This window comes from Ipomoea triloba, chromosome 5 (assembly GCF_003576645.1).
Source record: "Ipomoea triloba cultivar NCNSP0323 chromosome 5, ASM357664v1".
NCBI classification, from domain to species: Eukaryota; Viridiplantae; Streptophyta; class Magnoliopsida; order Solanales; family Convolvulaceae; genus Ipomoea; species Ipomoea triloba.
This window is the reverse complement of record NC_044920.1, coordinates 25,739,404-25,763,096: the sequence shown is the minus strand read 5'-3', so window position 1 is coordinate 25,763,096 and position 23,693 is coordinate 25,739,404. Positions and strand designations below refer to the sequence as shown.

General features: G+C 35.8%; 4 protein-coding genes across 8 annotated transcripts in view; 3 read left to right on the top strand and 1 right to left on the bottom strand.

The window, feature by feature from the left end:
• LOC116020020 (SWI/SNF-related matrix-associated actin-dependent regulator of chromatin subfamily A-like protein 1) overlaps positions 1-8,838 on the top strand; it is a 12,609-nt gene extending 3,771 nt beyond the window's left edge. For 2 of the 4 annotated variants that reach the window (XM_031260458.1, XM_031260456.1), the window contains exons 9-25: positions 1,012-1,095; positions 1,170-1,211; positions 1,940-2,095; positions 2,364-2,441; positions 3,627-3,695; positions 3,775-3,840; positions 3,940-4,068; positions 4,266-4,322; positions 5,216-5,371; positions 6,166-6,231; positions 7,190-7,258; positions 7,337-7,441; positions 7,606-7,731; positions 7,946-8,004; positions 8,098-8,134; positions 8,257-8,440; positions 8,549-8,838. In XM_031260458.1, the coding sequence (XP_031116318.1) occupies positions 1,012-1,095; positions 1,170-1,211; positions 1,940-2,095; positions 2,364-2,441; positions 3,627-3,695; positions 3,775-3,840; positions 3,940-4,068; positions 4,266-4,322; positions 5,216-5,371; positions 6,166-6,231; positions 7,190-7,258; positions 7,337-7,441; positions 7,606-7,731; positions 7,946-8,004; positions 8,098-8,134; positions 8,257-8,403 (1,446 nt within the window). In that variant the 3' untranslated portion in view covers positions 8,404-8,440; positions 8,549-8,838. Of the gene's footprint in view, positions 1-1,011; positions 1,096-1,169; positions 1,212-1,939; positions 2,096-2,363; positions 2,442-3,626; positions 3,696-3,774; positions 3,841-3,939; positions 4,069-4,265; positions 4,323-5,215; positions 5,372-6,165; positions 6,232-7,189; positions 7,259-7,336; positions 7,442-7,605; positions 7,732-7,945; positions 8,005-8,097; positions 8,135-8,256; positions 8,441-8,526 lie in introns of all 4 variants that reach the window. The other 2 variants (XM_031260459.1, XM_031260457.1) reach the window with 2 other exon arrangements.
• Positions 8,839-13,070: 4,232 nt separating this feature from the next.
• LOC116021019 lies at positions 13,071-14,562 on the top strand. The gene has a single exon (XM_031261610.1). It carries the CDS (start codon positions 13,233-13,235, stop codon positions 14,295-14,297), a length of 1,065 nt encoding a protein of 354 aa, XP_031117470.1. The 5' UTR covers positions 13,071-13,232; the 3' UTR covers positions 14,298-14,562.
• A 1,961-nt stretch (positions 14,563-16,523) lies between these two features.
• On the bottom strand, positions 16,524-19,646 carry LOC116020836 (uncharacterized protein DDB_G0290685-like). 2 transcript variants are annotated; one of them, XM_031261388.1, is made up of 2 exons: positions 19,425-19,646; positions 16,524-18,427 (listed from the first exon to the last, which is right to left on the bottom strand). In XM_031261388.1, the coding sequence occupies exon 2, from the start codon at positions 18,366-18,368 to the stop codon at positions 16,758-16,760; it is 1,611 nt and encodes a 536-aa protein (XP_031117248.1). In that variant the 5' UTR covers positions 18,369-18,427; positions 19,425-19,646; the 3' UTR covers positions 16,524-16,757. The 2 variants fall into 2 exon arrangements, with proteins under 2 accessions (XP_031117248.1, XP_031117247.1); XM_031261387.1 differs by having other exon boundaries at positions 16,524-18,434; positions 19,430-19,645.
• Positions 19,647-21,122: 1,476 nt separating this feature from the next.
• On the top strand, positions 21,123-23,072 carry LOC116020121 (cysteine desulfurase, mitochondrial-like). Its single transcript, XM_031260609.1, has one exon. The coding sequence runs from the start codon at positions 21,252-21,254 to the stop codon at positions 22,614-22,616; it is 1,365 nt and encodes a 454-aa protein (XP_031116469.1). The 5' UTR covers positions 21,123-21,251; the 3' UTR covers positions 22,617-23,072.
• The last annotated feature ends 621 nt before the right edge of the window (positions 23,073-23,693 follow it).

Below are 23,693 nucleotides of genomic sequence, written 5' to 3'. Positions count from 1 at the left end.
TTTTTTTTTTTTTTTTTTTTTTTTTTTTTTTTTTTTTTTTTTTTTTTTTTTTTTTTTTTTTTTTTTTTTTTTTTTTTTTTTTTTTTTTTTTTTTTTTTTTTTTTTTTTTTTTTTTTTTTTTTTTTTTTTTTTTTTTTTTTTTAATGAAGAGAATTAGTTGGAATTCTTCACCATTTTGTTGATCATTTGCTTATCAATTTCTATATGTTTGAAATGATTGGAAATCATTCTGGCAGTCTGTGCTGTTACTCTGTTAGCATAAGAATTAGCTAAAACTTATGTAAATCATTTATCTTTATTAGGCTCAATATATCTATGTTGAACTGGGTGACTAGCTTTTCTTATTTCCTTTTCTTTGAACAGTCATTGAAAGGTTCTGTCATGAGCCACAAGCAATTGCCTTCTTTCGTTGGATGCTGAAATGAAAACAGACACAAAAAAGAAACTTATTTAAAAACTAAAAGACAAAACATTACCAAATAGGCTTTAAATACTAGGGTTTCTAAGATCTGATGATCTTTTGATAGATCTGTTAGTGACCATAATGAGTATTCTTACGCTGCTCATATGTTCACAATCTCTTTGGGAAAATCAATGTCTGTGTTAAATGTAAAAAGAGTAGAAGAAGCACTGTATTTCACACTTTTACTGTACAGATGAACCCTCTATAATATGCATGTATGTATATATATATATACACACACACACACACACACACACACACACACATGAGTAGACAGAGTTCTAACCACATATAAAACTTAAGGAAATTAGAGAAAGTCTAACTAACTTATCCCTTATTTATCTAACAGTCTGGCTCCTGCTACAATATCCTTGTCTGTATTTGAATCTAATTTCCCTTTGAACTTTTTTGTTTCTACTTTTAGTAGCAGCAAAGTTTATGTATTAATTGCTGCCTTGACAATTGACATGCCACATGCATATATGGAGACTATTCCTGGCCACATTATTATAAGCATATCTATCAGAGTTCTGGCTCTTTTTCTGCAGGCCATTGCTGTAAGTTCTTGTGTCCGTGAATCATGGCCCGTTCTTGTTCTTACTCCATCTTCCTTGCGTCTTCATTGGGCTTCTGTAAGTCATGTCAATATATCTCTTTCTTTAGGAGTTTATACCTGATACTCATAGCTTTAGTGAATTTACTGCAGATGATTCAACAGTGGTTGGATATTTCACCTTCAGATATCCTTGTACGTTCCATATTCTGTTCTAAACATAAGCATATAAATTATCCATATGCTGTAACTGCCATTTTGTTCACTTGCAAAAATTAGACATTTCATGTTTCCCCTTTTTAGGATCTCCATGATAGTATGATACAAAGTGTCTGAACAAAATGGTTTTGGTAAAGATTCTGAAGTTCTCACTCTTTGATACCCCTTCTCAAAATTTTTAGAGTGTGTAGGTCAAAGTCTTTATTCAAGGGAGCGCCTCAAGGGAAAATGTTCTGAAGTTCTTGGATTTTTTTTCTTCTTCTTCTGATGCTTTTCATCTTTGAGAGACTCTTTTGTTGCCTATGACTATACTGTTAGAGTCATAGGTAACTGTTTTATCTTGGTTGTATTGGTACTCAAGAAAAACCTTCAATCTTTAAATTTAAGACTGCTTTCCTAGTGATTTATCCAGTTGACCTTTTTAAGTGATGCTTCCTCCATAGATTGTCAAGTTAATGAATTGCCACCCCTTATTAATGCACAGGCATGGCTTTGAGCTCTGCAACATACTTATTAAACTAACTTGTGTTTGTATGTGGGCTCTTTTCTTAGGGGTTACTTATATTTATAATAAGACTGCTCTTTCTGTTGTGTTTTCCACCAACTTTTTTTTTTCTTGTGCATCAAATGTGGTTCTCGATAAATGTGATTAGGTTTCTTTTCAACATTCTGTACTAGTAAATTTCTATTTAACCCATGCACAGGTGGTTTTATCTCAATTGAGTGGTTCAAATAGGGCAGGATTCAAAATTGTGCCTTCAAATGCTAAAAGATCTATCCAACTTGATGGCATCTTTAATATAATATCCTATGACACTGTTCCTAAGTTACAGGATACCTTAATGGCATCAGAGTTCAAGGTAATTGGTGCCGTAACACTTTCATTATCTTAATACCTAAGTGATTATATTTTATTGGTCCTCAATAACTCATTAGCAATCAATAAAGATTTATTTTTCCAGTTTAAATGGAGAACACTCTTACATACAATGTACCTTCATCTGTTGTGTGGTTTTTTTTGCCATACCAAAACTGAAAGCCGGATAAGATGTAGTAATTAACTCCTTTATGACTAGTAGTTTTTAAGCTAATGTTATATGATTCAATGATTGTGATGTGTGCATTCAGGTTGTTATTGCCGATGAATCACACTTTTTGAAGAATGCCCAGGCTAAACGAACCAATGCATCACTTCCTATATTACAGGTAAGCCCCACCCAACCCCACAAACAAAAAACCTCTCTTTGCACGTTCTCATCACATGTTGAGAAGTTAATGTTTAATGAGTATGTGATAAGTTGTGGAAAGAGTATAAGTTCCTGCATTTCTAGTGTATCTACACATCTATTGTGTAGCACAGTGTTATTAGCATAAGCTGGAGTTTGGACCTTTAATAATGTTTGAGCTCTGGAAACAACCTCAATCTGTATGCTCTATCTCATTCCCACATGTATTATGTAACACATTGCTATAACATAGCCTTAAGTTTGTCTTTCTTAATGGTCAAGCAATGGAAACTACCTCTTAGAACAGAGGTTACATGCATCTCCTTTTCCTGGACACTACGTGATGTGAGGCCTTGCAGAGTTGCAGTCTTGCACACTATGTCCAACGTCACCTCTTAGTGCTATAGTATAAACTCATTTAAGTTTCAAAAGTTGTATGTATATCCACTCTTGTCTATCGGTTCTCAAAAAATAAAGATTGCATAATGAGAATCAAATGGATTGTGAATCAATGCGTTTAAGGGTGTGTTTGGTAACCCGTAAAATGACTTCCGGAAAATATTTTCCGAGTTTTCTGTGTTTGGCAACGTCCGGAAAATGTGGTCAACGGAAAATGTTTTCCGTTGACCAAGGAAAATCAGTTCATTTTTTCGGAAAATGACTTACGTAATTTTTTTCCGTAAGTCATTTTACGGAATCGCCAGAATAGCTGTTTCGCATGTTTTCGACCAAAACCAAGCCATATCATCCATGACCATAGACCAAGGAGGTGGGGAAACCGCCGGAAAGCTTTGCTATATTTTATTTTATTATTATTTTTTTTTTATAAATTCTATTTTTTATTAAATACCATTATTTTAATAACTATTATAATTTTTTATATTTTAAATAAAACAATTACAATGTTTAATTATACAATTCTATCCATTTTCCAGAAAATGAACCAAACACACTAAGACAGTTTTCCATAATACATCCAAACACTTGGAAATGAAACTCATTTTCCGGAAAACATTTTCCTGCTTTCCAAACGGACCCTAAATGTTTAATGACTCCTGAACCCCAATCCCCCTCCCACCCTTCAGGGTCCAGATGGGACTCTTCATCCCATAAAACTAAGGGGGCTTGATTTTCATCAATGAATTTGCATTATTGACTATTGTAGAAAGCCAAATATGCGATATTGCTTAGTGGAACTCCTGCCTTGTCAAGACCAATTGAGCTTTTTAAACAGGTATGTTTGAACTTGCAACTAAGTATTAGGTTATGCCGGATGCTACTATACATTGGCTCTAAAAGTTTGTACTTGACAGCTGGAGGCCTTGTATCCTGATGTTTACAAGAATGTTCACGAGTATGGAAACCGTTATTGCAAGGGTGTAAGTCTACTACTACTGCTAGAAACCTCTCATTAATCATAATAATCTTGAGGCTTCTTTGTGTTGTGGTTATCTTAAGTTCTTTGTCAATGATTCTAGGGCATTTTTGGAGTTTATCAAGGTGCAAGCAATCACGAAGAACTGCACAACTTGATGAAAGCAACTGTGATGATTCGCAGACTCAAAAAGGATGTTCTCTCGGAGCTTCCTGTTAAGCGCAGGCAACAGGTACTATTCTAGATCATGCAGTTCTTGGGTATGATTCTTGCACATTACTTAAGCCACAGCATGAACTTTATTACTGGGTATTAATTTGTGCTTTTTAATAAGTAATGCTTACTCTATTTCCTATCACATTAGATCGTACCATTTTAAAAAAAATAAATTTCTCTATTTGCATCTCAATTTCTAAAACTCATCCTCAGGTTTTCTTAAACTTGGAAGAGAAGGAGATGAAGTGTATCAATGCTTTATTTTGTGAGGTATAAAATAGTTTTGGAAGTACATGCTGCTTGAAATGAGTTAACCATTGCTTTGTTTCCTTATTAATTTGAATGGAAAAATGCTTTTACATAAGTGGGATGCTAGTTTCGAACTAAAATTTATTTATGTTTGTAATGGTCCTTCAGCTTGAACTGCAGCCTAATCTCTGCCTATAGTTAATTATTACCTGATTACCTCTCTGTTGTTGCAAAACTTTAGTGAATGTTATCCTTTTCTTGCCCATTGTAAGTTCCCTTTTGAACTACTGGACTCCAGAACTATTGTGCTTAAGTTTGAAAATTTTCTATTCTCTATCTCAATTTGGTGTCTAGTGTTCTTTTCGGCCATTTAAAATAATTTCAATTTTTCTTAAAAGGGAAGTTTGTTCTTCACTTTGTTCACCTCTAAACTTAACTGTGGAGAGTTTGAAGAGGAATTACTAATTCTTACATGGACAGAACTTGCTGATTTTCTGTACATCAAATTCAATCTGGTTTTGTCTATATTGAATTTTATTTACACATTCTTAAGCATGCCTTGTGTAAAAAATGAGGTGGGCTTATTCTTCTTTAAGAAAGACAAGTGGCCCATCCTTGAAGCTCCTGATATGTGCAAGGTGTGGGGATGGCCCTATCTGCAGTCTTCTCTTGCTTTTCAGCACAAAGATGGTTAAAAGGCTCAAAACTGTAACCTTCAAGGCTCCCCTTTCCTAGGGATTGTCTACTAACATGAGAACAACTCTACCATTGCTCCAAGGCTTCCTTTTGGGTTTACTACTTACATATATTTGTTAAAGTAGATATATTATGCATAAAAAAGGGGTAAAAACTGCACTTAGCTTAGTATGAAAACTTTCCAATATGATATTATTATTATTATTTTTTTCCTGTAGTTGGAGATTATCAAAAGCAAAATTAAATCAAGCCAGTCCAAGGATGAAGCTGAATCACTTAAGCTCACTATGAATAATCTTATAAATAAGGTACTTTTTGTTGTTTCAGTGCATTACTGCGGTATGATTTCTGTGCAAGAAAAATCAAATTATAAGGCACCTTGGACTTCTTTCAGCTTTTGCACTACAAGCTATTTTTTTTTTACAACACAAATTCCATTTTCTCTATTACCTCATTTTATTTTTAGTTGACACTTGTCTGCCCCTTTCTCAGCTAGTTGATCCCAAATTGACCCATTCTTCTGCAATAACAATCATCTTGTGCCCCTCCTTTAAATGATGATTGCCCAATTTATCCACTATTTATTAATCTACTTGCCCAGCTCTTAATATGTTATTATTGCTTCTGATTTCTGATCCCTTGCGGCCATGTGGGAGGCAAGTCTCACCCAAGCTATGAGCATAATACTCTCTCTAAGCACAATGACCATCATAAATTTTAATTTCAATGGAGTACACTCATATATTTGACATCTATCTAAAATTTGGAGTAAATATCTTTTTTTTTTTGGGTTTAGAAGATTAAGCTAAGCTTCAATTTGGTCCTAAATGCTTAAATGCTTTCAATTTCACCCTGAAAGTATGACATGGGTTTAAATAGATCATGTCTTTTTTGACCAGTTTATGAAGATCAAATTGAAGCTACTGAAACAATTGGGACAAAATTCAAACTTGGCTTAAATTTATGGCACCAAAAATGAAATTTAATTGCCATAAAGTGTTTAAAATTTTATTCCCTTCAGGTGCTTAATCATTAACTTTGATTGCATTGCTCAAATTTTGTTGAAACTGCCTACATATTTATTCTTTATTATTATTATTATTATTATTTGCTTTAGGGTAAAAATAGTTCACTCTTTTCATTTCCTTGTATGTTTGTTGCACTCCAGATTTATGTTGCTTCTGCAAAGGGCAAGATTCCATCAGTTTTGGATTACTTAGGAACAGTTATTGAGGTATGTTGATCGTTCTTTCTTTCCATTGCCCTCAGCACAGCTACACTGTTCAGTTCTTTTATTCTCATAGGTGGCAACTGGCAAATGGACAGGTAATTTTTTAACCCACCCCAATTGCTAGTGTTTGAGCTCAGCAAGTTGAAACAAGTCATCTAGTAGAAGTCTGGGTCAATAAGTTTATGTCCCACTTTGAAATTTAATAATATATAAAAATTTAAGGTGACTAAATAAAAAGGGAAGTTACACTTTGCAACACTATAAAGTTTAGGGAAGGTAGTGCTGAGCAGCTCAAGATGGAAATGTTTGAAATTATTAATTTTGTTTGATGTAGCTAATGTACATTTTCATCTTCTAAATTGTTTAAAATTTATATTCGCAATCAATCAATCATCCCTATAAGTGCAACTATAAAATTGTGTAATATTTTTCATTTGTGTGAAAATGAATTTTCAATAACAGAACAATACTCCAGTATGAAGCTTAAAGTGCAAAGTAGTTTATTGAATAATTGTTTTAGGGTTTTGAGGGGCCAGTGATTTTTTGAGTTCAGGGTGGTAAAGTGTTATTAAGCAAACTTTCAGTGTGGTAAAGTGTAATTAAAGTTGGATGCAACCATTTTTGACTGACACTCTGTACGGATTGGAACTCAGTCAAAATCACACTTGGATAAAAAAAAAAAAAAAACAAAAAAAAAAAACTTATAATGAGGCCCTCATAGAGCTGTTTATCCTGCATTCTATATGTTTTAGATGTATCTCAATATTGTTTCTGATGCACCAAAAATGTTTTTTTATTTGGGTTTATGCACCAACTCATAATTTATAAATGCTGGCATGGCTATTATGCATGGTAACCTACTTGTTAGTTGACATTGCTACAATTCTTCACATGACGTGCATAAAGCTACATTGTGTTGCTCTTCATGTTGTGCTTAACTTTCAGTTTTTTAAATGCACAGGCAGACTGCAAATTCCTTATATTTGCACATCACGCAGAAATGATTGATGCAATTCACCAGTATTTGCTTGTAAGGTCTTACTACTTACTTCTCAATGAACTATTTTGAGGAATTATATTCTTAGTAGAAGTGAGATTACTTGTACAGAAAAAGAAAGTTGGTTGCATTCGCATTGATGGTGGTACTCCAGCAGCATCACGCCAAGCTTTGGTCACAGATTTTCAGGAAAAAGCATCAATAAAGGCTGCAGTGGTACTTTCAGTGCTTACTTTACTTTCATTCAAACGATGATGTGCTTTGTATCTGTCTTGTCCACTTTCCTAATAATCTAGTCCTTCAATATAATTTGACATTTGGATCCTAATTCCTAAGTGGATTGGTGGAGAATGATGTTCATTAACTATTTTGGTTTCAAGCTATCTATCAAAGCTGGGGGTGTTGGGTTAACCTTAACAGCAGCAAGCACAGTCATATTTGCAGAGCTATGTTGGACTCCAGGTGACCTTATTCAAGCAGAAGATCGTGCTCATAGAATTGGCCAGGTGATTATGATATTGTTATTTATAGTCAGCCTTTGCCATGTCGCATTTTATTTATAGTTTTTCTAGTACCCCCGCTGTTTTAAATAAATTGCTTTTGGCTTTAATTATTTCCATGTGCAGTGCCACATTTTCAGAATAATTTGTTCTCTCCATTGTTTTAGATTAGAAGTTAAAATGTTGACTACTTTAAATAGTTTCTTCCTTATTATTTCAGGTGTCATCGGTCAATATATACTATCTGCTGGCAAATGACACTGTTGACGACATAATTTGGTATGCTTGTAATTATTCAGTTACACTTGATTATGGATTGTATACATGTACAACATTTAACAGTGTAGGATGGGGTTATTTTATATTTTTAAGGGATGTTGTAAAGAACAAGCTGGAAAATTTGGGACAGGTTTCTCCTCTTTCCTTTACTAAACCTATATTGATATTGATATTTTTTGAGTCTCAAAAGTTTTTCATGACGGCAACTCAACAAGTTGCTTCCTAACCCTGAGATCTCACCATGATTTCCAGATGCTTGACGGCCAAGAGAAGTCCTTAGAAGTATTAGAAGATAACTCAAGTAAAAGCCCTATGAAACAAAAAACTCTTGATTCCTTCATGAAGCGTTGCAACACGTCATCCGAGCACGAGCCCATGCCAAAATACTCGCGGCATTGAACATCAAGCATTTCAACTTCCAATGTTTTGTACAAAGGTATGGCTATCATTTGAAATGATATGTATGTATGGTTGTATAACTTTTTGTCCTTATTTTCTTTTGGATTATTTATTTATTTGTAGTTTAACTGCACAATTAACCCAGATGAAAATGAATGGCAAAAGAGAATGTCTATCTTCATTCTTCAGATCCCTGTATCTCTGCCGCTGCCTCTGTCGGATCAGGTTAGACCATTGTATATGCAATATGCTCCGAGACCTAGACTGAGCTCTGCTTCCAAGTACAGTTATTGAATCAAAATAGAGATTAGGGTAAAAAGTCCATATATATATCTCCAATCTTTTGGCAATGTACTTGTCCTGACTGGTAATTGAATGAATCTTCCTCAGATGTTTTGTTTTATTAGTACCCACGCGATGAACAAGTTTATGTTATCATGAATTTGAATAGCAAAATTGCATAATAAATTATAAGAAATGAAAAATTGTTAAAATAGATCCATTAAGATGTTACGGAGTAAAATTTAATTTAAATGTGTTAAAATGTTACAGTAATTGTGTATATAACATTTAGTGTCCAGCTGTCCATATTAATTCAGATTGTTGTGGTTATAGTTATGGAATTTACGTTGTGTTTTAGCCGAATGTGTTGATGAACAAATGCATTTGGAAAATGAGATTTTCATCTACAAAGTTAGAAATGACATTTTTGAAAAAAAAAAAAAAAACACATCAAGCGCTTTTTGCTAAAAAGATTTGGCTTTAATTTGAACAATATATAAATAAAAGTTCCCCACCCTCTCTCATTATGTTGTTAGTCGAATAATCCAATCAAAATTGCTACACGCAACAGCTTTATTGGGCTTAATTTTAGCAAGTTAATTAAACGGCCCTAATTAAAGTAACCAATTAACTTAACTAATGTAAGTGGATCAAATGCTTAACATAAACTTGGACAGCCCAGCCAATTAAACTTGTGAACTAATTGCATATATAATATATATAGTCTAATTAGTTGACTTAGATTTCAATCACGGACGAAAGTTGTGAGATCTTGAATGGGTAATAAGTTGTGAGAGAATGGGTAATTGGAATTCCAAATTTCTAATTCTAAGGCATCTAGAAACTTCAAAAAAAAAAAAAAAAAAAATCAATTACAGCCCACTATCTTGAATGCAGGAAGTTTCCCTACTTCATTAAACCTTAAAAAAAAATATGAAAGAAAGAAAACAACACCAAGCTAAATGTGATTCTAAAAATTTGGGGATGATCAAAGAGTACAATTTGCATGGGATAAGGGCTATAGATGAGTCCTTGAGAGTTGAGACCGATAGGACAATAACAATAATTGCGCAGGAAGTAGAGAAGATTGATGAACTGATTAGAGTATTGTTGGAGTATTAAAGTGTTTGGCATGATTAACAACCTACCTCTCTTTCAAAAATTAGGAGAGATGGATTGTGTGTGGTCTGGTCAGGGATGACCACTAAAGCTAGAAACAAAGTTGTTCTATTTCAGGGTTTCCTTCCTTTCTATTAAAAAAAGAAAAGAATTTAAACAAGATAATATATACTCACATTGTCAGTTATTTTCAAAGGGTATCTAAAATTTGCAACTTCATGGTGGTAGTGTTAGGTTATAACTCGAAAGTAATCAATCAGTATATCTATTCACTATAACATTGTTGATAAAGCATACCTAACCTGTTTTTTAAACAAATTTTGTTTCGCTTCTCATTTTAATAATCTCACATTGCTCATGTCACTATCTTTCGGGGTATCAATTTTAAGTTCCCTACCCTATTAATATTTGATAATTCGTCCTTAAGCATGGTTGTGAACACTATATATTATTATTAAATTGAAGATGTTCTAAAACTTAATTAAAAGTAATACGGAATTGAATAATAAAGGTCCGTTACGACGGCATGCATGAATACTGAAAAAGTGCAACACTTGACAAAGGAGTTATCAAATTATATACTATGAAACGCAATACGTCAGACCACATAATTAAAGTGGCGAATGTATTATTTCATAGATTCGACTCTTACCAACACATTTACAATTGAGTTCGTTGCATATGGCCTTTTTAGTGCAGTTTTTATCTTCTGTGTGATTTGTCGATTATTATACAAGATAAGATTTATCCAGTGTATACTCTCAGGTAATGACTATAAATTTCTAGTCACTCAAAAAAATGAAAACGACAAAAAATAATGGAATTGTTATTTTGTTTTGGGGTATGTAACTCTTAGCATCATGGGGCCTCTCAGGCTTGGAAGAGCTCTCTAAGATCGTCCGGGAGGATTTTCGAGAATAATTATACCCCAACTCCCATATTGACCCAAGTTGGTCAATCTATCTACACATTGTTTCCTTCTCTCAACATGTGACTAATTTTGACACATATTCCCATCTTATCAATCATCTTTTTGCAGTCGACCAACAATCATGATTCCCACATTGTCATTGGTAGGAGAATCACCGAGAGTGATCTTGATAACAACTTCAGAATCCACTTCAATCATTACCATGTTCCAACCCCTCTCCGTGACAAGGCGAAGACCTTCTCTTAGTCCCCAAATTTCCGCCTAGAAGCTAGTGGTGGCCCCGATATTCACTGTGGATCACAAAATCCAGTCTCCCCGATGATCTCTAAGAAGCCCTCCGACATTGACAAAAAATTGACCTGCTTTTCTATCCTAGCACCAATCGTCTTCAGCTTAACCCATCCTATATTTAACAGAGACCACCCAATCCACCTTGCATTACACGAGGTTATCGTCTTGTGCGGCAGTGACATCGTTGAGGAATTGTTATTGTTAATTAAACATGTACAATGTACTATTCTTAGAATATGTCAACATTCTATAAAAATGAAAAGCTTCTCGACATCAAATTTCATTATTAGATTCAATTGACTAAGTTACTAAAATTAGATTGCAACATTTCACAATTTAGATGTTAACTTTGAGCAAACTAAATTTACATTTTTTTTTTATTCATCAGATGGCATATATCTGTAATATGTTATTGACCCGTAGACTATAAAGATGTGATCTTGTCATGTACTCATGTTATATATATATATATATATGATTCATATGTTTAAATTTTAATTTTAGCTAGCTAGTTTTTCTTTGTATTGAATTTTCTTTAATTTTTCTGTTTCCTTTCTCCATTGAGTCGACTTGTCAAAGTGTTAAACAATTGGATAGCCTTAAAATCTTCATTTTCTTTTGTAAAAGTGTACTCCTCTGAATAAGAAATTTCCTTTTAAAAAAATTAAGTAGTATGACATTCTTTAAAAAAAAAATGTACATTGTAGAGGATTGATACAAGGATGTTTCAATTCTTATAGGTGTAAATTGTAATTTTTGCAATAGAAGATGGTACATATTTTATATTTTATTTAAAATTTTGTGAATTGTAATAATTTATTTAATATTTATTATTTTTTTCATGAATTAAGTCATCTTATAATTATTATATGTTTTAATCTGATGAAATCATGTATGTTTCAAAAGTCATCTGCATTAAAAAGAAGACGACGACGAAAGTAAGCAATAAATTCTTACTATTAACTTTGAACACGATCAAATTTGGTTCAACGTAATGTATAAATTACATAAATTTTAAAATATTAAGTAATTGATTACACAAAAGCGAGGTTCAACATAATATTTAGATTACATAAATTTTAAAATATTACGTAATTGATTACACAAAAGTGGGGTTCAACGTAATGTTTAAATTACATAAATTTTAAAATATTACGTAATTGATTACACAAAGCGGGGTTCAACATAATGTTTAAATTACATAAATTATAAAACATCTCAATCCTAATCCCTCGAGAGTTGTACTAAAATAAATAGTTTTTATTTTCATACAATATCCAATATCTCACTTCGGTAAAATTGATCCAGTTTTGGTGTTAAGGGAACTTATGGTTTACAGCTCTCTAACATGGTTGTATTAGCAATACACTAACCAACTACTCTAAACGATTGAATTAATTAACTTTAAAAAAATTTATAAAACATTTCTAGTATTTTATAAACTTTGTAGATATGAAAACACACATAATTTCTTCACCATCACCATTCATTACAAACTAATTGCATCTAGCATAAAATTCTGCCAAACTTAATCCAATTGCATCATTCCACTTACCTATCTACCTACCACCTACAAACTATTACAATTTACATTAATTACGACCCATATTACCGTTCGCATTGCTTATTAGGTACTTAGTCTCCACAACTATCTATCTATCATATACTTAACTCCACCGTTTCAGAATCTCGCTCAATCGCTCCTATTCATTATCATTTCCCCTTTTATTATTTTTTATGTTTGCGGTAAATTTTCGTCGTTTTTAACTAGAAATTTATTCATTCAGATTGCGATAAAATTAAAAATCGAGTACTAAATATAACAAAAATAACAGACCAATGACGAAATATAAATGTAATCTGATAACGCTATAGAAGTAATCTAGTAAAGACGATTGGACGAAAAATAGAAATAATTTAATGAATTTTGTAAATATAAAACCTAATAAGTCCAAAAGACTACAACAAACTCGATCCAATCCGTGTTTCAAATTCTCATTCCCCTCGCGAGTCGCGACCATTTCGTATATATTCGATCTCCACAACACAACAACCTTATTATCTATCTCTCCAACTAACCATGCATCCATCCTCTTTCTAGATTTTGTTCCATTCTTTTCATCTCATTTCCATACGATCGATCGATCAATCAATCCAGTTTAATTTAATTTATATGTTTCAATTTTGTTGAAAAAGTTGCATTCTAATGGCGTCAACTTTAGCAGAATCATTATTTGCCCCCGCCGTGACGACCTTTAGCAATCCGAAACCTGCGGGAAGGGTTTGTTTCTCTTATGCGGCGTATGCGAAGAACATCATCGACCATCTCAGGTCGTTGGATATTCCGGTCGAGGGAGGGCTTTCCGACGCTGAAATCTCCGCCGTTGAATCCAATTTTGGTTTCAGTTTCCCGCCTGACCTCAGCTCGATTCTCCGGGAAGGGCTCCCCGTGGGCCCCGGCTTCCCCAACTGGCGATCGGCTTCGGCTCAGCAGCTTGAGGTTCAAACCAATCTGCCGGTGTTAGGTTTGTGTAAGGAAATTTCGCGGCGGAAGTTTTGGATCGATTCGTGGGGGAAACGGCCGGAGGATAGCGATAAGGCGGTGGTTTTGGCGAAGCGGTTTTTGAGGATGGTGCCGATTCTGGTACCGATTTACCGGCATTTCTACATTCCTTCGGCTCCGTGTTTGGCGGGGAATCCGGTATTTTACGTGCATGGCGGGGAGGTGAAGGTGTGGAGCTTCGACCTGGCCGGGTTTTTCCAACGCGTGGAGTTCACGCGCCGCGACGAGGCGGCTCTGCGGCTGCCCAGCCTCTCCAATCTGCTGAACGCGCCGGCGTGGGCGGCCACGGAGGCGCGTAGGATTGAGTTTTGGACGGAGCTGGTGGAGGCCGCCGCCGCCGCCTGCGGCGGCGGCGGCGGCGATGGACCGCGGTGGTGGGGCGAGGACTTGGACGGGTGTTTGGAGGAGGTGGCGCGGCGTTTGCGAAACGGCGGGTGGAAGGAGGAGGACGTGAGGGAGATGATGATGATGGACGGCGGTGATCAGGGCGAAGATCTTGATCATGATCATGATAAGATGAACGGTGGGATGATCACTGACCGGGAAGGCGTGGCGTGGCGCGTGAGGTCGTTATCTAAGACTTTATTGCGTGCAGGGTGGAGCACAGAAGATGTGGTGGACTCGCTTGGATCGCCGGACGATGATTTCCCGGATCTTCAACGATCTTGCTTCGACTTTCATTATACAGCCGGCGGCGATTTCGATTAAAACAATATAACTTCCAATCAACAATATAATCAATGCTCAGACAAACAATTTATGATCCAATTAGACTTTCTTCATCTTCAAATTACTTAAGCTAGTTGTCATTTAGTAGATATTATGATACACATAAATTTGAAGAAAAGAATAGAATATTAACTTCTTATGATTTTTTTTAAAAAAATATTCGTATGTCAATCTAAATTGCTATTAAATTGTACAGTAAAATTTAATGAAATAAACTTGATCAAAAATGTCCTTGCTTTGTCAACGAATCTTGAGCCATGACAACATGAACCCACCTTGCTAGTGCACAAAAGGCTTAAACCCAACGAAAACTCATATTGTCTTAAAAAGGAATTATAAGATATTCGCCGATTATATAATACTGCAATTTCTACAATAATACCCAAATTAAAATACTTATATGTTATAATACACTACACATTTTATACAATACTACCCATAGTAGTGCTTTATGCTTATATAGTATATTAGACTTTAACTGTCCTTGAATTGGTGAATTATGTGGACAAAATATATCATTTTCTTGATTGAATGGAGTGTAAAGTTCATTTCCATTACTTAGTCCTTAATTCTTGCTAATAACTGGAGTTAATATATGGTTTTTAAAAAATTGGTGGCCTTAATTTATGGGGGAAGAAATGGTCTTGGAGACATTCTCAAAGACAGGCTATCGATGATTACACGTAAATCCAAACAAAAAAAAAATGCATGGAGCCATCTAATCATCGTAAGATTTAACAAATTACAAATAGTCCAGTCGTCACATGTGGCGAAAGACAAAGAAGATTAAGGTCAAGTGTTGCATGAAATCAGTTTGTTTCCGCTTTCTAAGGGGTGCATTTGGCATCTTGTGTTTGATTCCCTCGCAAGATTGCATATATTCAGCTATTGTGATGAGTATAAGTTAATTCCACTCAAATTAGTTACATATATAGTTAATTTAGTAATATAATTACAAAGTATCAAACCTTTTATTTTTATTTGTGATTATCATATGCACGCCTTATGCTGATTTATTATTATTATTATTATTTTTTGTGATCCTTTGTCAGTTTGTTTTTTTTTTGAGTACTACTGACTTTGTTACAATATAGTATCTGTTCATAAAATAAATTTCATTCAAAGCACATATTTAAATAATTGATGTGATTTTTTTCCTAAATCAAAGTTATAGCGACTTGCGAGTACGTCATATTCCTTCCTCTTATGATCTCTGTTAACCTTTCTTGATGCATGATTTTCTAGTATCTAGATTAAGATTAAGATTTTATGTATATACTATCTAGATTTTGTAGATTATCAAATAAAGGATCCGGGTATAATGTAGATTTTATGTATATACTATCTAGATTTTGTAGATTATCAAATAAAGGATCCGAGTATAATGTGCATGGTTTTGCTACATTATTAAATGAGTTGAGTCCAATATAAATGTTAGGACGTCTTTATTTGAAAAATAAAATCAACGTTTTAAATTGCTTAGATTAAATTACATTTATTTAAGTATTTATGTTGTTCCTTTTTTTCTTTTTTCTTTTGTGTAGGGTGATTAGTTATTGTTTGCATGAAAATAATTGTATTTGGTTTTTATAGTTTGTTGTAATGGCTTACTCATAGATGATTAATTTCTAGTATTAACTTCATTATAATGTGTACACACTATTTCAACCAAAAAAATTGTATATTATGATTTCCGAAAAAGTACGTTATAACTAGATGAATGTGTATTTTGAGTAAAGGTTGTCTTGTGAGTAAATGTTATCTTGTGATCTTAGTTGATAAAAGACCACAATAAGATAAACTCGTCTAGGTTATCCTTACCCATAGCTGATTGTCAAATTAAAAGGTCAATGGACAATTTTAATAAAACATTAAACTTGAAACTTTATAGTTATCAAACTAATTGTGATCATTGAGTAGGATTTGACGTTACCCATAGGTTTCTCCATCTCGTGATTCGCCAATCACAGTACATAGTAGGTTAAATTAATGTTATCGGCTTTCAAGATCGCTCTTTCTGTCAAAACTTCAACTAATTAATCTACATAATTAACTATAAAAATTCATCTATATGTACTTTAAAGTCAGGTGCATGTAATTTACGAATGACTCGTCGGCCCATAAAGTTAACTAAGAATGTTTCATCTATTAAACAGTCACTAAAACCTTGAATAAGATCATCATAAACAAATCATGACAACAATCTTAACAAAATGAAACGGATAATAAGAGCTTCATACCAAGAAATTCAAACACATCAAAAGTGTGACTTAACTTAGTTTTTTTGTGCAATGTTATAATAAGCTATAATTATACAATGTGGCTTAACACTGCCTAGCAAGCAGCATATATTGTATTTACCATTTTAGAGTAAGGGGTGAGGAAAAGAAAGAATACAGGACTTACAACTACAGCCTTCAAGTGAATAAACTTGATCTTTTACTCCTTAGCCGCCGCATCTTCTTGGTTGTTTCCTTCGGTTCCTGTCTCTGGCAATGTCTCGACGTCTATACGGGCATCTTTCTCTTCTTGAGGAATTGAATTGGATGATTCATCTTGAGTGGAGTTTTGGGCTGAATCTTCGTTTTGGGAGCTTGAAGAATCTGTTGATTTGTTTTCGCCTGGATTGGTGGACTTTTCGTCGTCATTTGAGGGTTTAACTGATTCTTCAGAACCAGAATTTGCGTCTGACTGCTCAGTTGATGAGGCCTCACCGCTCTCTTTCCCCACAGTTGAATCTGAATCGGGGTTTTCTTTAGTGGAATCATCAGTGTTTTTCTCAGTTTCTGAGCTATCCCCACCAGGAACGACTTCTTGAATTGAGTTATCGTGTTCTTGCTGCTGTTGATTACCTTCAGTTGGGTCTGCTGTAGGGTTGGAATCAGCCTCTGAATGGACGGATTCATTTTCAGCTTGGGTAGAGTTATCATTCTCTTGCTGCTGTTCGTTGGTTTCTGTTTTTGCTTCTGTGGAGTTGGAATTGTCGTCTGAATTGGAAGCATTTCCAGTGCCTTCATCAGTGTGTGCTTCGTTCATCGTGTTATTTTCTGCATTGGTGTTTCCTTCTGTGGAATCTGAGCCTGACTCATTCTGGCTTCTATTCTCCCCGGATTCGTTTTTTTCCTCCTCGTTTAAGGTCACCTCGTTACCTTTTTCAGTATCGCTTTCATTTTGGGAGGCCTGAACCACATTATCTGATGCACTCTCTGCATTTTTTTCCTCCCCATTTTCTGCTTCGCCTTCTTTGTTGACCTCATCTTTTTCTTCAACATCTCCATTTTTCGTTTCTTCACTCTCCACAGCATGGCTATCATTATTTTCCTCAACCTGAACTTCCTTCTCTTCACCTCCATTTTCGTTTGTCTCCTCACTTGCATTCTCATCTTTGCTTCCCAAATTTTCTTCTTCACTACCGTTTTCCTCTTTCCCAGTCCCGTCTTCATTTCCAATCTCGTTATTCTCCTGAGCCACTTCTTGGATATCATTTTCAAGCCTTTCTTTCTCTCCATCTTCTTGTTCTGTGTTCCTCTCACCCTCGCTTCCACTTTGCTCCTCTCTATCGTCTTGCCTGTTTTCCTCTGAAGTTTCCTTGGCTTCATTGTCCTTCTCCTCCATACTACCATCTTTAGCAACTTCGCCATTCTCCTGGCTCTCCACCTCCGAATTATCTTCTGCTTTTGCATCTCCTTCATTGCTGTTTTCTTCACCTCCTTGCTCACTCTCGCCATCGCCTACTTGTTTGTTGTCATGCTCAAGCTCGGTGGAATTACTCTCATCGCCAAAACTCTTGCCCTCCTCTTCGTCTGGCTCCTCGTTCTTCACATCCTCACTACTTTCTTCCTCCATTTCGGGCTGCAGGTCCTTACGCCCCAACTTAAGGAAACTATCCGCACTCTCAACCTCCTCAGAGAGCCTCGTTGTGTCTAAGGCTGCTTTCTTTTCGCGGGAGTGCTGGACTTGGTAAAGCAGCCAAATGCAAACGCCTACCAGTACACATATCTGAAGAGCATGCTTCACCTTGAAGCCTTTGTTTTTCTGGTTCCTGAACATGATGACTTTCTTCGAATCCTAACTACGTGGCAAGTTGAATCTGCCTTCTGGAGAAGCTTGTAAGCTCTTCATGTTCCAATAAAGCGCAGATCGATTACATCATGGCAAACAGAAAAGGCACATACCAGAAAAGATGCTTCAATGTTCTAATATTTTGCAAAGCTAATCATATTCAATCATCAAATGCAGACATGAAACCAAAACCAAAGTGGATAACTGAGAGGCAACAAATATAAACACAAAGATGTTTGGACAGAAAGAGGATCATGGACATACTAATAGGGAACTTGAGAACTTGAGACATCAAATCCAAACAAAACCAACATGGGCAACCCCAACCAAGTTCATCAAACTATTGATTTGGTAACTACAATGTCACACTATTGGTCTTCTTGGTTTGAGCCGGTCAGGTATAGGCAACACAGACTGGTTTACCTCTTTGTGATTCTTTGTCACAAGGTGGGTTTACATAATGCACACCCTCGGATTGTGAATTTCTCTTCGTCACTCGAGAGAAATGGAAAACTGGAGAATTGAACTACCAGCAATGAGAATAAGGTATAGGACAGTATAGGAAGGGAATATCTGAAGTCTGACAGAACAACTACCTATCTTAACCAGATCCAACCAGTTACAACAATTGGAGACAATTACAAAAAACACTAAAACTTGCTCGACCCAGAAATCTGATGATCTCATTCCAGATATCAACAAGCAAGCAGCCAACCATCTAATCCAAAGAAAAAGCAAATCATACAAGAAACAGAAACAGGGAAAAGATTAATCTTTTAGAGGAAAGTATAAGCAATGCCTAGTATCCACAATAAACATGGCAAAAACCACAAAATCCCCCAAATTTATCACAAAAAATCAACCCAATACCCACACACAATCATCCCCACACACTGGAGTTAAACATTCAAACCAAACAGATCAACATTTTCCCTATTAGAACAATACCAAGCATTAACCAGATTAAAAAAAAAAAAAAAAAAAAGCAACCATGGGGAATCTCAACAATGCAAAAGAAACACAGAAAGTTGGAGAAAAGAAAGGCATACCATAAACACAATGAAGCAAGCCTTTTGGATCCCTTGTTTCAGTGATGCAGAAAGTAGCCTCTTTTATACTAGTTTAAGCCTATAATTACACTTGAAGAAAAGGTACACTCTCAATCAAGAACCTTAATAGCAAATAACCAGTGGTAATGCAATATTACACCAATGTGGGCTCTAGTTATAGACAGTGCTAAACATGTAGTGTATAATTGGTTTGTCGGTGGGATTGTGGGAAGTAGATTTCCGGAGTAGATCTGCTTCAGTGTCCCTCTCACTCTCTGTAAATATGAACGGTGTACACACAAATGCATTCAAGATTTCAAGATTCGAATTTTTTCTATTTTAGACTGTTTTGTGTTTTTGACGCGCTTTAGCGCGCGTATTCCTTAGATTCTGTTGGCGGCACCTCAACGATGTCGTATTTATGCGTATCACGGCTCGTACGACGACGTCGAAATAAAGAAAGGCTTATTATTATTGTTGTTGTTAGTTTCGTGACCCGAGTAATTGCTTGACGGACCAACATAACCAATAGAATAAAAATAAAATTTACAATAAATAGAGACAATGGTAGATATAGGAATTTTAATGTGTAAATCGAAAGGTAAAAATTATAACTTTTTTGAGTGGTGTCAAACCAAAATTTCATTACTTTTTAAGTAATTTTATACATTTGTGTAGCTATTTTTCTAGAGAAAAGAAAATGGAGCCTCTCTTCTCTTCTCGTTCTCTCTTGTTTTATAATAGTAGTAGACATAGTAAGGGGTATTCATGGGTAATAACTAGTAGGGATGACAACGGAGCGGGGACAGGGGCCGGAAATTAGGCGGGGACGGAGAATCCTCGTTCCCGGTCAATTTTTAGTCAACATATTAAATTAGTGCAATTTTAATTTTAAAAATTATTATTTTAAATTATAAAAGAATATATATATAATTGTTAATTATATATATTATTCGGGGACGGGGCGGGGCGAGGACGGGAATCCCCACGCGGGAAATTGAAAAAATTCCTTATCCCCATCCCCGATCCCGAAAATTTTTCCCGTCCCCGCCCCGTTTCACACGGGGACGGGGCACATTGCCATCTCTAGTAACTAGGGGTTATGGGTAATTAATGGGTAATAATTAACAAAATAAATGGAATGTTATGAAAGGATAGTTAGGGAATCGATTAATCACGTCCCGAGTGATGACTGTCGACTTTGAGGTTCGATTGTCTGTTAGGCGGTACCGCCTGAATACCCATATTGAGTATCCATAAATTATTATTAAAACTGATCAATTATTAATAATTTAAACTGATTTATTTTATTGTTGTCTTTTATAGGTTATGGATAAATTTATCTGGTACACATCCCATAACTATAAGTTTTCTTCATTATCTAATAAAGAAAGGCTAAGCTGCCAAGTTAGTTAGTTTCAATCTCAATTCTTAATAGGAGAATTTATAGGTCTTTTTTATTTTAGCTATTTTTTTTTGAAAGTTTTATTTTAGCTATAAAAAATCTAATTTATTTACCTTGTTATGATTCCTTATGCTTTAGCGTCACAAGGTAAGGTGTCGAGATTTATTGTGCACCTTCAAATAGGTGATGATAAATTTGTCATTAAAAAAAAAAAAGAAAAAAGAAAGAGGCTGTATCGTAGCCACGTGTGTTTTGTTTTAGGGTAGCTAGCTATATCACAGTCGGTGATTCTCGTCATCTCTATCCAATTTCACCGTCTCTCTAGGGTTTCGCGAACTGCTATTTGAGTTTAGAATCAAACTCGTCGGCGTTAAAGGGTCAATTCTTCGTCGGAGCATAATTGTTTGGTTCATAACGATGGCCTCGAAGCTTCTAGCAGCCGTTTTCCGCCGCTCGTTTGATAAACCCTACGCCATTCTCCGCCCTTTTTCGACCTCTGCGGCTGCGGCGGCGGGAGTAGAGCCCTATGAGGAAGAAACAGCTGGAGTCACCATGAAAGGAGTGAAGATCTCGGGAAGACCTCTCTACCTGGATATGCAGGCCACATCTCCGGTGGATCCGCGTGTGCTTGACGCCATGCTCCCTTATTATCTCTCCCGATTCGGGAACCCTCACTCTCGGACTCACCTCTACGGCTGGGAATCGGACCAGGCCGTCGAGACGGCCCGGGCGCAAGTTGCGACCCTAATTAACGCTTCTCCGAAGGAGATTATCTTCACTTCCGGTGCTACTGAATCCAATAACATATCCGTTAAAGGCGTCCTGCATTTTTACAGGGAGAAGAAGCGCCACGTCATCACCACACAGACGGAGCACAAGTGCGTACTTGATTCGTGCCGTCATCTGCAGCAAGAGGGCTTCGATGTTACTTACCTTCCCGTTGAATCCGACGGGCTTATTAACCTAGACAAGCTCAGGGAGGCGATTCGGCCCGACACGGGCCTGGTTTCGGTCATGATGGTGAATAATGAGATTGGGGTTATTCAACCCATGGAGGAAATCGGAAAAATTTGCAAAGAATTCAATGTGCCTTTCCATACCGATGCGGCACAAGCTTTGGGGAAGATTCCAATCGATGTAGACAAGATGAATATAAGTTTGATGTCGTTAAGCGGGCACAAAATCTACGGGCCTAAAGGTGTTGGAGCTCTGTATATGAGGCGTAGACCGAGGATTCGGGTTGAGCCCCAGATGAATGGCGGTGGACAGGAGAGAGGGATTAGGAGCGGGACAGTGCCCACTCCCTTAGTAGTGGGGTTTGGAGCAGCCTGTGAGTTGGCCATGAAGGAAATGGAGTATGATGATAAGAGGGTCAAGGCTTTGCAGGAGAGGCTGCTGGATGGAATTAGGGCTAAGCTTGATGGAGTAGTGGTGAATGGGAGCGTAGAAAGGCGTTATGCGGGGAACTTGAATCTGTCCTTTGCTTACGTTGAAGGCGAGAGCTTGTTGATGGGACTCAAGGAGGTTGCGGTGTCGAGTGGGAGTGCTTGCACTAGTGCAAGCTTGGAGCCCTCTTATGTCTTGAGGGCATTGGGGGTTGAAGAAGACATGGCGCACACCTCGATTAGATATGGAATTGGGAGGTTCACTACCGAGGAAGAGATTGATAGAGCGGTGGAGCTTACAGTGCGCCAAGTCGAGAAATTGAGGGAAATGAGCCCCCTTTATGAGATGGTTAAGGAGGGTATTGACATTAAGAGTATCGAATGGACACAACACTGAATGGTTGCATTCTTTGGGCATTTTCTGCTACTGACTATGATTAACCAGAGAAGAACATGCTAGGTGAGGTTGCAGATCAGGCATAGAGACTGCAAGCGATCAAGGTTTTTGTCCAAGAATGGGCATTACATGCTTATGTTTTGTCTATGATTACTTGTTACACACTTACACGCATTAGTGTCATTCTGCAGGATAAATATTGCAAGTGAATTGGTATTTATTTATATATGTTGAGATTGTATGTCTCTGATATTTGTACCCTCTCCCTTGCCATACAGATGGAAAAGCATACATTGGCAGTCTGATAATTCAGCTGTGTTGATATTGATGTTTTAAGATTTTGGGTGTGCAAATTTTCATAGCACTGTATACGAAACAGATTTGGTATGTATTTGCTAATTTATATATTGGTTAGCAGTTTTCTTTTAAATACGTATAAATGGGGACTTCTGGTAATGTGTTCTGTATAGACAAGTTTTTGACTTGCGCAATGGCAGATCAGCAGTCTAAAGGTCAGTTTAATAAAACATTTACTTCCTGTGATTTTGTATACCCAATATAACATATGTAGATCAGGGATTATCTTATCTCCAAAGTTTGATTTCCCGTGGGAGCTAGTTATGATAACTTACATCCTTACCGTTGGTTGTTGGTTAGGGTCATAAGGCTATTTTTTTAGTAATTTAAATCGGTTTACATCCTTGTAGATCTTTGTTGGTTAGGATCATAAGGCATCTTGGATAACTTAAGCTGGTTTACTGATTAACTTCGCACTCTGTGTATATTTAGTAGGAGTAACATATAGCACATTAGTGTTTTCAGAATCAAGATTAGATTATATTACAAGAATAATGAGTTAGACAACATTGCATGTGATGGGTACAAAGGTTTATGTGGTTAATATATATGACTATAATTTCTTGAGTTGCAAATGGTAGTTAGAAAGTAATCCGTACTCATTACTTAACCAAAGTTGGGATTGAAAAATATCTTCATTATATATATATATATATATATATATATATATATATATATATATATATATATATATATATATATATATATATATATATATAA